The sequence below is a fragment of the Haemaphysalis longicornis genome, unplaced genomic scaffold (assembly GCF_048455015.1).
Source record: "Haemaphysalis longicornis isolate Haplotype H1 unplaced genomic scaffold, Haemaphysalis longicornis Haplotype H1 scaffold_1, whole genome shotgun sequence".
Lineage (NCBI taxonomy): Eukaryota > Metazoa > Arthropoda > Arachnida > Ixodida > Ixodidae > Haemaphysalis > Haemaphysalis longicornis.
Window position 1 is genome coordinate 279,014,676 of NW_027526203.1, and position 15,203 is coordinate 279,029,878.

Genomic DNA, 15,203 nt, shown 5'->3' on the forward strand with positions numbered 1-15,203 from the left:
GCAGGGCCGCACCAAGTGCGCGCGAGGGGCCCTGCACACACCAACCTGAACAATGCGCTTGCTTCCGTGCGCTTGCTTCGGCTAACAGCACGACCGGCTCTCCGGCTCGTCCCTGAACGGTGGCGCCCTCACCGAAAACGACGGCCGCAACTGTCAACTCCGCCGAGATGCGCTCGCCCAGTGACGGCGCGACTCGGCAGGCTGCACGTACGTTTGACTGAGTGGCCGTGCTCGCATGTTGCAAGCGGCGGTACGAAAGTCAGCCTAGTACAGGCCGTGGGAGAGGCGAACATCATGGCATGGGAGTTGAGCAGCTGCACTCCAGCTGTGCAAAACTCTGATTCTGGGAAACTGCGGCGCAAAGTGTCACCAGTTTGCGTGTTGGAGTAATTCGTGTCAAAATACATGAACAAATGAAAGCAAAAAAAAGGGGCACAAACGCCATGCAGCAGTGAAGAAGCATCTCAAAGTACAGTTAAACCTCGTTATAGCGAAATTGAAGGGGCGCTGCGATTTGCTCGTTATGACCAATATTTCATTATAGTAGCCGTAGATATTGAGCACTGTACTTGCCCAAAACAAATAGCAGGCGAAATTGCATCGCGCCGCATGGCGGTACACAACAAAGTACTAATTGCATTCCAGAGATAAAAAGGAAAATTCGTGCACTTACTTTATTGCAGTTCAAAATACACAACTTGTATGTCAAACAGGCTTAGATGCAAAGGAGTTCGTAATTGGACGTTGATCCATCTTTCTGATGCGAACAACGGCTCGCTCAGCTTCGTGCCTGATGTGCCGTCTTTTATCACAGCCGCCTTCACGTTTAGCGTCTTTTGCTTCCCGCCTGGCGCATTCATGCCGCTCGAATCATGCGCACAGCGCGATAAAAGATAGGGCTGAAGCAGTCAAAAAAAAAAGGAAACACGCACACAACTTCTACAATGCAGCTCCCGCGGTGCGTGTCGGTGAGGGACAACAGTTGCAGGCGAGCGTGCTGCGGCCGTGCGTGCCGCATGCATTGACTGCGTGCCATGCGCAGCGAGAGGAAGGTGGGAATCATCTTTCTTCCATGGTGGGAATGGCTTCGCGGGTGCAGTGTTCACATGGCATGCCGTCCGACTTTGCGCGTTGCAGGAGTTTGCATGGCGGGAGTTTCGAACTGCTTATAATAGAGTTGTCACCTTGTTCACCTTCTCAAATCCGCATTGCGCACTGCTGTGAAATTGTCTCAAAATTTTATTTTCAAACGATACTTGGTCGTTATATCCTGAAACGGGCAAATTTTACCTCGTTAAACCGAGGTTTTAAATAGATGGGTTTCTATGGGGACTTTCAAGGGGAATTGTGTTTTGCTCGTTATAGTCTGTCTCGTTATAACGAGATTTAACTTAATTCATGCTAAAAACAAAGAGATGGAAGTGAAGAAAGACACGTTAATAAGATCTAGCAGTCAAGAAGTCTTTGCTAAGTATTGCCAGGCATTCACCTCTAAAGCACATAAGCAGGCTTAAGTTCCGGAAGGATTTTTGTCATTATACATAACTTTTTTTATGTAGTTCTAGGTTTCTTGTGAATCTTATTTTTTTGAATGTTTACCTTGATAACATGCTGAAAACCATTTGATAAATGCCAACACCAGCCTGCCAATTCTTTTTTGATGCAGCTGGGTGGGTGCAGAATACTGCAAGGCGCATAGGCGTCAACGATATGGGGGCAGTGGGGCGCATGCCCCCACCCAGTTCCTTCGGGGGGAAGGGGGGGGAAAGGGGGGGGGTGACTTTCCCGCAAAGAGGAGGAACAATAAATGTTTATTTGACAAGCATTGGTGCTGCTGTTAGGGCACCCGCCCGTTGGGGGCGTCCCAAATCTGTGCCCCCCACAGATGGAAAGAATAGTGCACAAAATAGCATGCACCGCATCTATTATTTTTTCCATCTGCGGGGGGAGGCGCACACGCAAAATACAGTCTTCGTTCATGCCTCTGTATGGATCCGTCCGAACCAGTCTCCCCACCCACTGGATACCTTATTGTGTACTTTTCCCTTCTTTTTGAAACCGCAATTGTCCACGCTTCTGCACTGACAGAACTTGCAGCCCACGCCACATGCGTTGCCACGTCGTCGTGCAATCTTGAGAGCTGCCTTGTTAATTCAACTCTCTCTCTCTCTCTCTCTCTCTCTCTCTCTCTCTCTCTCTCTCTCTCTCTCTCTCTCTCTCTCTCTCTCTCTCTCTCTCTCTGTGTGTGTGTGTGTCTCTGTTTTTGTTGTTGTTTTTGTAGCACGGGCATAGCCCGACTGTATGACTGTATGCATACTCTCAGTTTCCGAAACATCTTCCTCTCCTTTTCACAGTTTTCCACAAAGCTATATAAGAAATCTGTTCCAAATGTTTGTGGCAGCAAAATCATGCAACTGTACTCTGATGAAGGCAAGTCCCATTGATGCTACATGAAAATAACCTTCTTTGTTATTGTTCTTGCTGTGTATCCGACTCTTATATTATATTGTGGGCTAACATACGGGATAGCAGAGGACCCCAGCTAGCTTCGCTAGAGAAAGTGCTACGTGCCGTACACTAGCCCTGCGGAATCCGAAGACTCACGCACTCATGTACTCCCATGCAGTAGACAGGCTCCGGCAATCCAAAGTGAGGCTTTATTGCCTGGCAGACACTGGGCATATACCAGCCAAGACGACTATCGCTTGCGGGGAGACAGTGGCTTCGTTCGCTCGCTCAAGCCGCGGGACTCAGACCTCGATATCCGTTATCAGGGCCGCGGGAGCGGGGGGGCATCCCGTGCGACCGATCAGGGCAGAATCTCTCAGCAGAGTCCCCGCGGAACGCTCTCACGGGCTGCTCGTTGGCTCGGGTGGAGGAGAGGAGGTCTCCTCCAGCGATCAGGAAGAGGGTGGCGAGGGAGAAGGCGGCGAACCGGTCCTCCTTCCCCCTCACCCTCTGCACGCGTTCGCGGCGAGCCGGTTCAACGCGTCGCCATGAAGAGGACACGACTTACGTGACGCGCCGGCTACCCTAAATGGCGGCTACCAGCTCGCCCAAAACCTGTGCAGACAAAGCATAGGGACGCTAGGATCCCCACAATATATATATATATATATATATATATATATATATATATATATATATATATATATATATATATGCATGCATATGTAAATACATGCATATACAGTCGAGCCCACTTATAACAAACTCAACCTTCATGCTGAATTTGTTCGTTATATCTGAAGGCCACGGACATAACCTGGATGGCGCTGGCTGCAGCTATTAAGCAAAGTTTACCGCTTGCCCGCCGGAATGGAACTCCCGGCTCACAAAGAAGTTGGACAAGTGGAAAAATAGCTCATAATATATTTATTTATTTATTTATTTCCGATACTGTTAGCCCTTACGGGCTGTTACAGGAGTGGGCAAGTACATCATAAACAACACTCATACGCACAAAAACTGCTCAAGTCACAGTGAAAACGAAGGACAAGAAAAGAACTCATATTTTAGAAATATTTCCAAGTATTTCACAAAGCTATCAGTGGTATTTGGTTCCACAAACACTCGCGGGTCAAGGTGCATTGGACATATATGCATAAATGTCCAATGAATTGTCATTGGGGCCGCTGCAGTTCCTGGTCAACGGGTTGGCATTGAACTTGAAGCTTCTCTCTGTTTTTAAAAATTGTAGAGATTGTCGACTTGGACATACAGTCTACGCTCGTTACAGCGGATCCGGCAACAACGGACTTTCGGTTACAACAGACCATTTCTGTTGGCTTGTCTGGTCCCCATGCATTTTAAATGGAGTCCACTCCGCTCATAACGGACCCGCTAGAGCAGACTACCGGCTACAACAGACTAAATTTTAGGCGAAAATTGTTTCTACTGAATGTTTACAGCGGACTTCCGCAGGGCCGTCACCCGATATGCTTTTTCTTTGTTTAGTTTGGCAAGAAAACTATTATGTCCGGCAACATTGCTGGCAGCCGGGTTGTTGGCGCAGCCAAGCCAAGCCAGTTCCAGTGGCTTTTTTTTTTTTGTGCGACCAGCGGCATGAGCGGTAGTGTAGCTGATTTCACTGTCGGATAAATTAAGCGTAATTAACTCTGTCGAACATGGGGAAAAACAGGCTGACATCGCCAGAAGTACAGGCCTGTCTAAGCAGACGGTCCGCTTTACCGTCAAGAACAAGGCCGCTGCCGATAAACGCAACTCCGGTGAGATTGAAAACAGCGTTATCGAATGCGCGAAGTGGTGCACCCAGAGGCGAGTCTGCCCTCGTCAGTTTTTTTAAGTATTAAAAAACTCGGGTTCAGTGGAGTTCGGTCTTTACGATTCCCACGCATGCGTTGTTCCCGTTCCGTTCGGTGAAAAGGGTAAGAAATGCCTCAAGTAGGGGGGTTGGTTCCCATCCATTGTGTGCATATACTTGCACACCCTTGCACACTCCTAGAGCATATACTTGCCTCCAAAATTGCGCAGAATTTGGAAGATAACTTTTTTTTCCCGAAACAACGCGGCTTTAGGAAAGGTTTTTCCTGTGAAACACAATTACTAGAATTTACTAACGCTTTATTTTTTAATATGGAACTGATTGTGTATTTATTGATTTTTCTAAGGCATTTGATCGGGTACCTCACTGTCGTCTAATCGCCAAACTATCATCCTTGCATCTAGATTCATTAACTATCTCATGGATAAGAAATTTTTTGTCATTTCGCAAACAGTTCACAACTGTTGACAACAGCAATTCTCCGTTATGTGATGTTACATCCGGGGTACCACAGGGTAGCGTTTTAGGACCCTTGTTATTTCTTATTTACATAAACGACTTACCCGCTAACATTACCTCCTCCATCCGTTTATTTGCTGACGATTGTATAGTTTATCGAAAAATTTGTTCTCCAAGTGACCACTTTGCTCTTCAACAGGATCTAGATAGTATTAGGGAATGGTGCCTATCCTGGCAAATGTCTCTTAACACTGATAAGTGCAAATTAATGACCTTTAGTCGCAAGCGATTTAACTCTACCTTCACATATAACCTAAATGAAAGACCCTTATGCCCTGCACTCAGTTACAAGTACCTCGGAATACATTTCACGCCTAACCTCTCGTGGTCCACTCATGTAGAAAAAACCACCGCCAAGGCCTCACGCACTTTAGGTTACCTTAAACGAAATTTGCGCGGCTCCCCGGCCACCACTCGTCTAATAGCATATAAATCATTCGTTCGCCCCCAACTTGAGTTTGCGGCATCCATTTGGTCCCCTCACCAGGCATACCTTATCCGTGCCCTCGATTGCGTACGGAACCGTGCGGCGCGTTTCATTACTGGTGACTATAAGCGAAACTCTAGCGTCACGAACATTAAGCTCTCTCTCTCTCTACCTACACTGCATACACGTAGGAAGATAGCCCTTCTCGCCCTTCTACACAAAATACACTACAGTCAACGCCCTTTCGACCTACCCTTAACAAAGCCGTCCCGTACATCACGTCGTCTTCATAATAACCTCGGCTACCAATGCCTTCCTAGCCGCACTAACGCCTTCAATTCATCAGCCTTGCCTAGCGTGATAATACTCTGGAACGAACTTCCAGATTCCATTGTTAACATCCGTAATCCCGTAGTATTCAGAGGCGAACTGAGCAACTTTGTGTTCTAGGAACATTTTATTGCCAAGTTGCTATGTCCTTTTATTTGATACCTATGTGCATTGTCATAATATTGTTCTACATTCCTGTAAACATAGACTGCCTTACCTGCAATATCTCCGGCCTCAAGTGTACATGCCATTAACTACTGTTTAACTCTTTCGCTACCGCGCCTATCAAAATCGATCAATTTGATCGATACTTTTGGGAGCGCCTTTTCATAACGTTCCAGGCGTTTCTCGAACAAGTAAAGCTGTTCGGAGTTAGATCAGAAAATGGCCTTTCAAAATCAGTTTTGTTTTCATTTTTGCAACGGAAACGTGATTTTTGACACGCTTTTGAATCACCTGGGTGTGGAAAAGGGACGTGGTCATCGCGCGTCACGGCTACCAACGAAGAATGCGTGCAACTCGTAATTGCTCTGCACCAGCGCTTGTTTTTTGCTATCAGGGCCTGAATGGGGAACTAGCAAACGATTTTCAATCGTCAGGTTCGCGCTCTGACAGTAATAATCCCAGAAATCGGCTGAAAATGTCAAGCAGTGCCTGGTTGCAAAACTACTTTATGATTTTAGGCAGTTTTATTGCCTTTGTGCACGTTGTTCTAAGTAGTGTGGTGGTTCTACTTACCCCAAGACCATTCGCAAGCAGTTTACAACAATTTCGGTTTCATTTCTGCATCGCGAAATTCATATTTAGCGCTACTACGCAGTTACCCAACTTCAAGGCTACCTGCAATGGCGCCTGAAGCATCCGCGACTGATCCTCGAACAAAGCACGGCGCTCCTGATTTCCCCCACCCCAACCCGATTTCTGCGATAAGAACTTCAGATGCAGGTCAAAAGATCACACCCAGTCGCCAGATATCTGTTCCGCCGAGGGCAGCGCTTCAAACCGGCCTTACACTGCCAGCTGTTCGCCTTCCAGTTTTGTTTCCATGCGAGGGTATATCCGGGTGTCTAATGTTGCTGTTTAGCTGAACTGTCTATTCGGACGGAGTCTCTGATAAGTTTTTGTACTGTTTTATTTGAAAAATGTTAGGTGGCGCTGCAATAGAGGAGGCTCGTTGTGCTGATCTTTTTCAGCGCGCAACTGCTACTCGGCCAAAGACCGCAGGGCACGATTCTAGCTCATCGTACCTCATTTTTGCGAGCAAGGCTACAATTGCGAGTAAGAAGATGATAATAAAGCTCAGCTTCATGTTTTGAGAGATAACTGACCGTGAACGACAACAAGCATCAGCCGCGGCGTTCCGTTTTCAACTTCATGCATGTTTTTTTCCACATCGCGTGCTAGTCCCAAATATTGTGCTCGCTGTAAATGCAAAGTCAGCCATTGAAAGGATGTTTTGCGTTATGTGGGGGCAAATTGGTGCCTCTGATAATGACAAACCGCCAGATTTATTCCAGGAAACCACCCGAAATAGCACATTTTGAATTGGAGGTTGGGCTTCACCGCATGACACGAGCACCGTGCATGCTAACATTTTTTTTTTTATATCTGACAAACTGTTTCGCGCAAGTCGACATTTTTTCTAGGGCGTGTTTTTGAAATGTTTTCCTACAAAATGTATATTCTAATTTTTTTCTACTGCCGGTGGTTTGATATACACAACTCCTTTATTATCAATTTTTTCGACAACTTGACAAAAATTTTGCTTTTGATATTTTTTTAACAACTATGATATATAAAAACCTTTAAAAAACTGGTATTATTGGAAATGCCGTTGAATAATCTGCATTTTGTGCTCCTGCAATTAGTGCCTAACCAATTTTTTAGCAGGAAAAAAAATGTTTTCTTGGACCCCTAAAATTAGTCAATTTTCCGGCGGTAGCGAAAGAGTTAAGGATGTACCTTCTTCGCGAGATCCCTACCTCTGTTGATGAATATTCTAGCCCCCCCTCACGCAATACTCCTACTCAGGAGCCTGTGAGGTCTCTGTAAATAAATAAATACATAAATAAATATCTGCCGGTAACCGTGCAGATAGCAAGTGGTCTAACTTTCCATTTCACAGCTGTCCGTCATCAGAATATTTCATAACAGCTGTTTCAGTGACCAGACTAAAATCGCTAAAAATGTGGAAGCTGCCTTGGGGGAACGTCAGGCAGCGATCCCATTTGTTAGACGAACGGTTTCAGGAAAACCTGCCTCGTCGTGAAGGGATTTAAAAGAGCCTAGATAATTCTGATGGCCATGACTGATGTTTTATAGCTGGTTAATAATTGCACCTAGTTATATTATTACTTTATTTGCTTAGCTCATCATGCGTCTTTACACGCTTGACCGCATGCTCTAGTCCTTTTCCAAGTGCCGGTGCTAAGCTTTGGAAGTGGTGTTTACGCGATTCTTCGCACTCGCGCGAACACTGTGCAGAGGTGCTGCAGGCGTGTAGAAAGAACAAAGTGTATGTACTATGTATATGCAATATCGGTCAAAGCACCCACTTTATGGCTCATACGCCCCCTCTCTCCCCCCCTTCCCCAGTCGGATACTGCATACTTCGGCTACAGCGGACGTTTTTTTCCGGATTAAGAGGGTCCGTTGTGACGGGCATAGACTATTGTACTTCTTAACTCTTTCGCTACCGCGCCTATCAAAATCGATCAATTTGATCGATACTTTTTGGGAGCGCCTTTTCATAGCGTTCCAGGCGTTTCTCGAACAAGTAAAGCTGTTCGGAGTTAGATCAGAAAATGGCCTTTCAAAATCAGTTTTGTTTTCATTTTTGCTACGGAAACGGGATTTTTGACACGCTTTTGAATCACCTGAGTGTGGAAAAGGGGCGTTGTCATCGCGCTTCACTGCTACCAACAAAGAATGCGTGCAACTCGTAATTACTCTGCACCAGCGGTTGTTTTTTGCTATCAGGGCGTGAATGGGGAACTAGCAAACGATTTTCAATCGTCAGGTTCGCGCTCTGACAGTAATAATCCCAGAAATCGGCCGAAAATGTCAAGCAGTGCCTGGTTGCAAAGCTACTTTATGATTTTAGGCAGTTTTATTGCATTTGCGCACGTTGTTCTAAGTACTGTGGTAGTTCTACTTACCCCAGGGCCATTCGCAAACAGTTTACAACAGTTTCGGTTTCGTTTCTGCATCGCGAAATTCATATTTAGCGCTACTACGCAGTTACCCAACTTCAAGGCTACCTGCCATGGCGCCTAGAGCGTCCGCGACTGATCCTCGAACAAAGCACGGCGCTCCTGATTTCCCCCACCCTAACCCGATTTCTGCGATAAGAACTTCAGATGCAAGTCAAAAGATCACACCCAGTCGCCAGATATCTGTTCTGCCGAGGACAGCGCTTCAAACCGGCCTTACACTGCCAGCTGTTCGACTTCCATTTCGTTTCCATGCGAGGGTATATCCGGGTGTCTAATGTTGCTGCTTAGTTGAACTGTCTATTCGGACGGAGTCTCCGATAAGTTTTTGTACTGTTTCATTTGAAAAATGTTAGGTGGCGCTGCAATAGAGGAGGCTCGTTGTGCTGATCTTTTTCATCGCGCAACTGCTACTCGGCCAAAGATCGCAGGGCACGATTCTAGCTCATCGTACCTCATTTTTGTGAGCAAGGCTACAATTGCGAGTAAGAAGATAATAATAAAGCTCAGCTTTATGTTTTGAGAGATAACTGACCGTGAACGACAACAAGCATCAGCCGCGGCGTTCCGTTTTCAACTTCATGCATGTTTTTTTCCGCATCGCGTGCTAGTCCCAAATATTGTGCTCGCTGTAAATGAAAAGTCAGCCATTGACATGATGTTTTTACGTTATGTGGGGGCAAATTGGTGCCTCTGATAATGACAAACCGCCAGGTTTATTCCAGGAAACCACCCGAAATTGCACATTTTGAATTGGAGGTTGGGCTTCACCGCATGACACGAGCACCGTGCATGCTAACATTTTTTTTTTTATATCTGAGAAACTGTTTCGCGCAAGTCGACATTTTTTCTAGGGCGTGTTTTTGAAATGTTTTCCTACAAAATGTATATTCTAATTTTTTTCTACTGCCGGTGGTTTGATATACACAACTCCTTTATTATCAATTTTTTCGACAACTTGACAAAAATTTTGCTTTTGATATTTTTTTAACAACTATGATATATAAAAACCTTTAAAAAACTGGTATTATTGGAAATGCCGTTGAATAATCTGCATTTTGTGCTCCTGCAATTAGTGCCTAACCAATTTTTTAGCAGGAAAAAAAATGTTTTCTTGGACCCCTAAAATTAGTCAATTTTCCGGCGGTAGCGAAAGAGTTAAGGATGTACCTTCTTCGCGAGATCCCTACCTCTGTTGATGAATATTCTAGCCCCCCCTCACGCAATACTCCTACTCAGGAGCCTGTGAGGTCTCTGTAAATAAATAAATACATAAATAAATATCTGCCGGTAACCGTGCAGATAGCAAGTGGTCTAACTTTCCATTTCACAGCTGTCCGTCATCAGAATATTTCATAACAGCTGTTTCAGTGACCAGACTAAAATCGCTAAAAATGTGGAAGCTGCCTTGGGGGAACGTCAGGCAGCGATCCCATTTGTTAGACGAACGGTTTCAGGAAAACCTGCCTCGTCGTGAAGGGATTTAAAAGAGCCTAGATAATTCTGATGGCCATGACTGATGTTTTATAGCTGGTTAATAATTGCACCTAGTTATATTATTACTTTATTTGCTTAGCTCATCATGCGTCTTTACACGCTTGACCGCATGCTCTAGTCCTTTTCCAAGTGCCGGTGCTAAGCTTTGGAAGTGGTGTTTACGCGATTCTTCGCACTCGCGCGAACACTGTGCAGAGGTGCTGCAGGCGTGTAGAAAGAACAAAGTGTATGTACTATGTATATGCAATATCGGTCAAAGCACCCACTTTATGGCTCATACGCCCCCTCTCTCCCCCCCTTCCCCAGTCGGATACTGCATACTTCGGCTACAGCGGACGTTTTTTTCCGGATTAAGAGGGTCCGTTGTGACGGGCATAGACTATTGTACTTCTTAACTCTTTCGCTACCGCGCCTATCAAAATCGATCAATTTGATCGATACTTTTTGGGAGCGCCTTTTCATAGCGTTCCAGGCGTTTCTCGAACAAGTAAAGCTGTTCGGAGTTAGATCAGAAAATGGCCTTTCAAAATCAGTTTTGTTTTCATTTTTGCTACGGAAACGGGATTTTTGACACGCTTTTGAATCACCTGAGTGTGGAAAAGGGGCGTTGTCATCGCGCTTCACTGCTACCAACAAAGAATGCGTGCAACTCGTAATTACTCTGCACCAGCGGTTGTTTTTTGCTATCAGGGCGTGAATGGGGAACTAGCAAACGATTTTCAATCGTCAGGTTCGCGCTCTGACAGTAATAATCCCAGAAATCGGCCGAAAATGTCAAGCAGTGCCTGGTTGCAAAGCTACTTTATGATTTTAGGCAGTTTTATTGCATTTGCGCACGTTGTTCTAAGTACTGTGGTAGTTCTACTTACCCCAGGGCCATTCGCAAACAGTTTACAACAGTTTCGGTTTCGTTTCTGCATCGCGAAATTCATATTTAGCGCTACTACGCAGTTACCCAACTTCAAGGCTACCTGCCATGGCGCCTAGAGCGTCCGCGACTGATCCTCGAACAAAGCACGGCGCTCCTGATTTCCCCCACCCTAACCCGATTTCTGCGATAAGAACTTCAGATGCAAGTCAAAAGATCACACCCAGTCGCCAGATATCTGTTCTGCCGAGGACAGCGCTTCAAACCGGCCTTACACTGCCAGCTGTTCGACTTCCATTTCGTTTCCATGCGAGGGTATATCCGGGTGTCTAATGTTGCTGCTTAGTTGAACTGTCTATTCGGACGGAGTCTCCGATAAGTTTTTGTACTGTTTCATTTGAAAAATGTTAGGTGGCGCTGCAATAGAGGAGGCTCGTTGTGCTGATCTTTTTCATCGCGCAACTGCTACTCGGCCAAAGATCGCAGGGCACGATTCTAGCTCATCGTACCTCATTTTTGTGAGCAAGGCTACAATTGCGAGTAAGAAGATAATAATAAAGCTCAGCTTTATGTTTTGAGAGATAACTGACCGTGAACGACAACAAGCATCAGCCGCGGCGTTCCGTTTTCAACTTCATGCATGTTTTTTTCCGCATCGCGTGCTAGTCCCAAATATTGTGCTCGCTGTAAATGAAAAGTCAGCCATTGACATGATGTTTTTACGTTATGTGGGGGCAAATTGGTGCCTCTGATAATGACAAACCGCCAGGTTTATTCCAGGAAACCACCCGAAATTGCACATTTTGAATTGGAGGTTGGGCTTCACCGCATGACACGAGCACCGTGCATGCTAACATTTTTTTTTTTATATCTGAGAAACTGTTCCGCGCAAGTCAACATTTTTTCTAGGGCGTGTTTTTTAAATGTTTTCCTACACAATGTATATTCTAATTTTTTTCTACTACCGATGGTTTGATAAACACAACTCCTTTATTATCAATTTTTTCGACAACTTGACAAAAATTTTGCTTTTGATATTTTTTTAACAACTATGATATATAAAAACCTTTAAAAAACTGGTATTATTGGAAATGCTGTTGAATAATCTGCATTTTGTGCTCCTGCAATTAGTGCCTAACCAATTTTTTAGCAGGAAAAAAAATGTTTTCTTGGACCCCTAAAATTAGTCAATTTTCCGGCGGTAGCGAAAGAGTTAACCAGGTCGCAGTTTTTTGCTCCCTCCATGAGATCGTTCACAATGTCCGAAGAGAATGACACCTCAGGGGCACTTCATGCGTTTCGGCTACATGGCACGTGTTTCCGATTGTTTCCTCATTGTTGTTTTTGTTTGTTTGTTTGTTTGTTTGTTTGTTTTTTCCCCTCCATTTTTCCCTAGACCTAACTTGTCCGTTGAACTTCTGCCGATTTGTCCATCCACAGATAGGCTGGATGGGAGAAACGCATGTCTCAGAGGTGTTCGCACAGTGACAAGGCCAACTCTCTGCTATTTTACCGTCGTATCCTGGATTTTTTCCCCTGTCTCGCTTCGCCCCTCTTCCGTCGTGTTCTTCCTCCGTCCACCTGCAGACAAAGGGGGCGGGGGGAGGGTCATGAAACCCATGGCTGCGGCGTCCTTTTCTGTTTACATTTTCTTTCCCTCTCATTTTCTTGTGCTCGCTGCAATCAGTTCTCTTGGAAAAGGGTGATCCCCACGCAGTTCATTCCACGCTTCGCATTCGTGGAGCGCCGATCAAGTGGCAACTGCGAACCCTAGGCGCGACTCGCTATACCCGAGTTGCACCTTCGCGCCAATTCGTTTTATCTGAAACAAAATTCGATTGTCTCAATGCGTGCTGGCGGTCATGCCACATTCGTTTGTTGTAACCGAGTGTTCATTATAACTGTGGCTGTTATAAGTGAGTTCGACTGTATATATCAATCAGGGTGTTGAACCGGAACCAAACCAAACCTTTATTTTTTAGCACGCTGAATTCGAACCGGAACTGAACCAAAAAAAAAAAAAATAACGGTTACCGGTTCATGATAAAACGGTTCGACCATCCATTGTTGATGAAGCGCAGTTGTGGCATTCGGGGATTTTTCTTCTTTACGTACCATCAACTTCGTAATTGTCCATGGACTTTTACCCGTTAGGTCAATCACCACATTATCAATGCCGTACCTATTCGTGGTCGGAACTCGAGGAAAGAAATGCGCACCAATATTGAAATCATATGTTGCTGCTGGTCGTTTGCAGAATAACACACTCTCGCTGCGTGCAGGCAATATGAAACATGCTTTGGGCTTCCAGGTGCAGGTCTTGCTGCAACTATACAAACATTGTACACCAACAAAATGAAGGGTAAAGTAACAAAAGAATAGATTTTTGATAATTATCTTGCATAAAATTTAACTTTTATACATAGCACAGAAAGGAAATTTTAAGATACAACTTTTCTTAACCCGTTATACTTTGTTGGCAGGGCAATGGTGTGCTGTGTTATGTATTAGCCCGTTTAACGGTTGGACGAATAAAACTTTATTTTTGCCAAAATGGGCAACGGAAGGTGGGTTATTGGTTTATCGGGTGGGTTATCGGGTGGAGGACGTTTATGTCTGTTCAGGTGGTGTACTGCATAACTATCTCGCGGTATGTTCTCACGTGTTCCCTGGCCGGTCTGAGGGAAGAGTCATCGACTGCCCAGTTGATGAAAAAGCTCGTGTAATAAAAAAAAATGTGGACGGGCAGGCAGGCCACCTGATTGCTGCACCGTGAAACAACGACACACACCCTAAAAGTGCTGATTTGTTGCATTTTATAATTACTAGGATGCAGAGGGCTACACGGTGCTTTGACACTGTGAAATAGAACTGTTTACATTATTCTTGGTAAAATGTCATCTCACCAATTCACTTCTGTATAGAGAGGTGAAGCCGACTCTATAGAGTCTCGTTACATAAGAGAGCGGCTGGAAAGAATGTTTACGCATTAGTAGAAAAATTTCAGGATTATTGTACCATTTTTTGAAGACTGTTAGTGGTACAAAAGGCAGGTAGACTTCTCTTTTGGTAGGTGTGAAAGGCAGCTCCATACTAAAGGCACCTAAGTTTGTGGTCAGCACTATTCCCTGCTGCGTCCACTTACACGCTCTGCATGGTATTTCAAAGCCACTGTGAAAGCAAAATAAACTGTGGCACTGTTTTATTTGACAGAAGTAGCCTTTGGCAACTTGCTCTAAGCTATTCTGGCCTCGTAGAACATTCTTTTTACCAAAAAAGATAGCGAGTATTGAAAAACTTTGACTCTACCCAATGTCAGTGCTGACGTAATGTGGGTAAACAGATTGATCAGTGAGTTAACTGCATGTTAGCAGTAAAGAGGTATGGTAAAACAAGACTGGAGGCACTGCTAAATCTCACAGGCGGGATTTTTAGCTGTGGCTTTGGTCGGCGGCTGCCAGTCGCATAAATATGTCCCTGTGACGTCGTAAAGGCTGGGCAAGAAAGTGCCTTGTGAACGACAACTTCATTCATTTTATTGATTATCTAGCTTAATTGTTTAAAGCTGCCATTAAGATCGACATGGTGGCTATTGGAACAAAGTTTAATTTTAAATGAACTAAACTTGTATATTCTGGTAATGGCCCCTTTGAACTCTAAAGTAAAAATTTTTTTTTTCACACTTACGGTAAAATACCGATCAAGCGTCCCCATCTCTGAGAATGCCCCCCACCCATAATCTGAGTATGTAGAGTTTTCTCGTAGTACCGAACTAGCGCCCCCCTTTCGCAACCACTCTCTGACGACCCAAACATCTGAAACTGCAACAGCCCAGGAACGATTCTGGCTGCACTTTCGTCTAATCCAAAATCCAATCCAAGAACGCATCACAGGCCGTAAATTACGCGCACGCTTGCCATTTTGTTATTGTCGTCTGACAGTGCCGAATGTACTCGTGACATGCATTCGTATACAGTTAAGAAGACAATCAAGCTCGTGGAGTGGCCGAACGTGAAACGCCAAAAGGCAACCTGCAGAAGCTGTCGCAACAAGATGCCATCGACT

General features: G+C 44.9%; 1 protein-coding gene across 7 annotated transcripts in view; it reads left to right on the top strand.

The window, feature by feature from the left end:
- LOC144146646 (uncharacterized) overlaps window positions 1–15,203 on the top strand; it is a 62,305-nt gene that overhangs the window by 36,628 nt on the left and 10,474 nt on the right. The window contains exon 7 of one of the 7 annotated variants that reach the window (XR_013317687.1): window positions 5–207. The exons of 5 other annotated variants lie outside the window; for them this stretch is intronic. Coding sequence is in view for 1 of the 2 variants with exons in the window: in XM_077678600.1 (XP_077534726.1) it covers window positions 5–49 (45 nt within the window). In the remaining variant the exon portion in view is untranslated. Of the gene's footprint in view, window positions 1–4; window positions 208–15,203 lie in introns of those variants that run through there. One more of the 7 variants, XM_077678600.1, reaches the window with a different exon arrangement.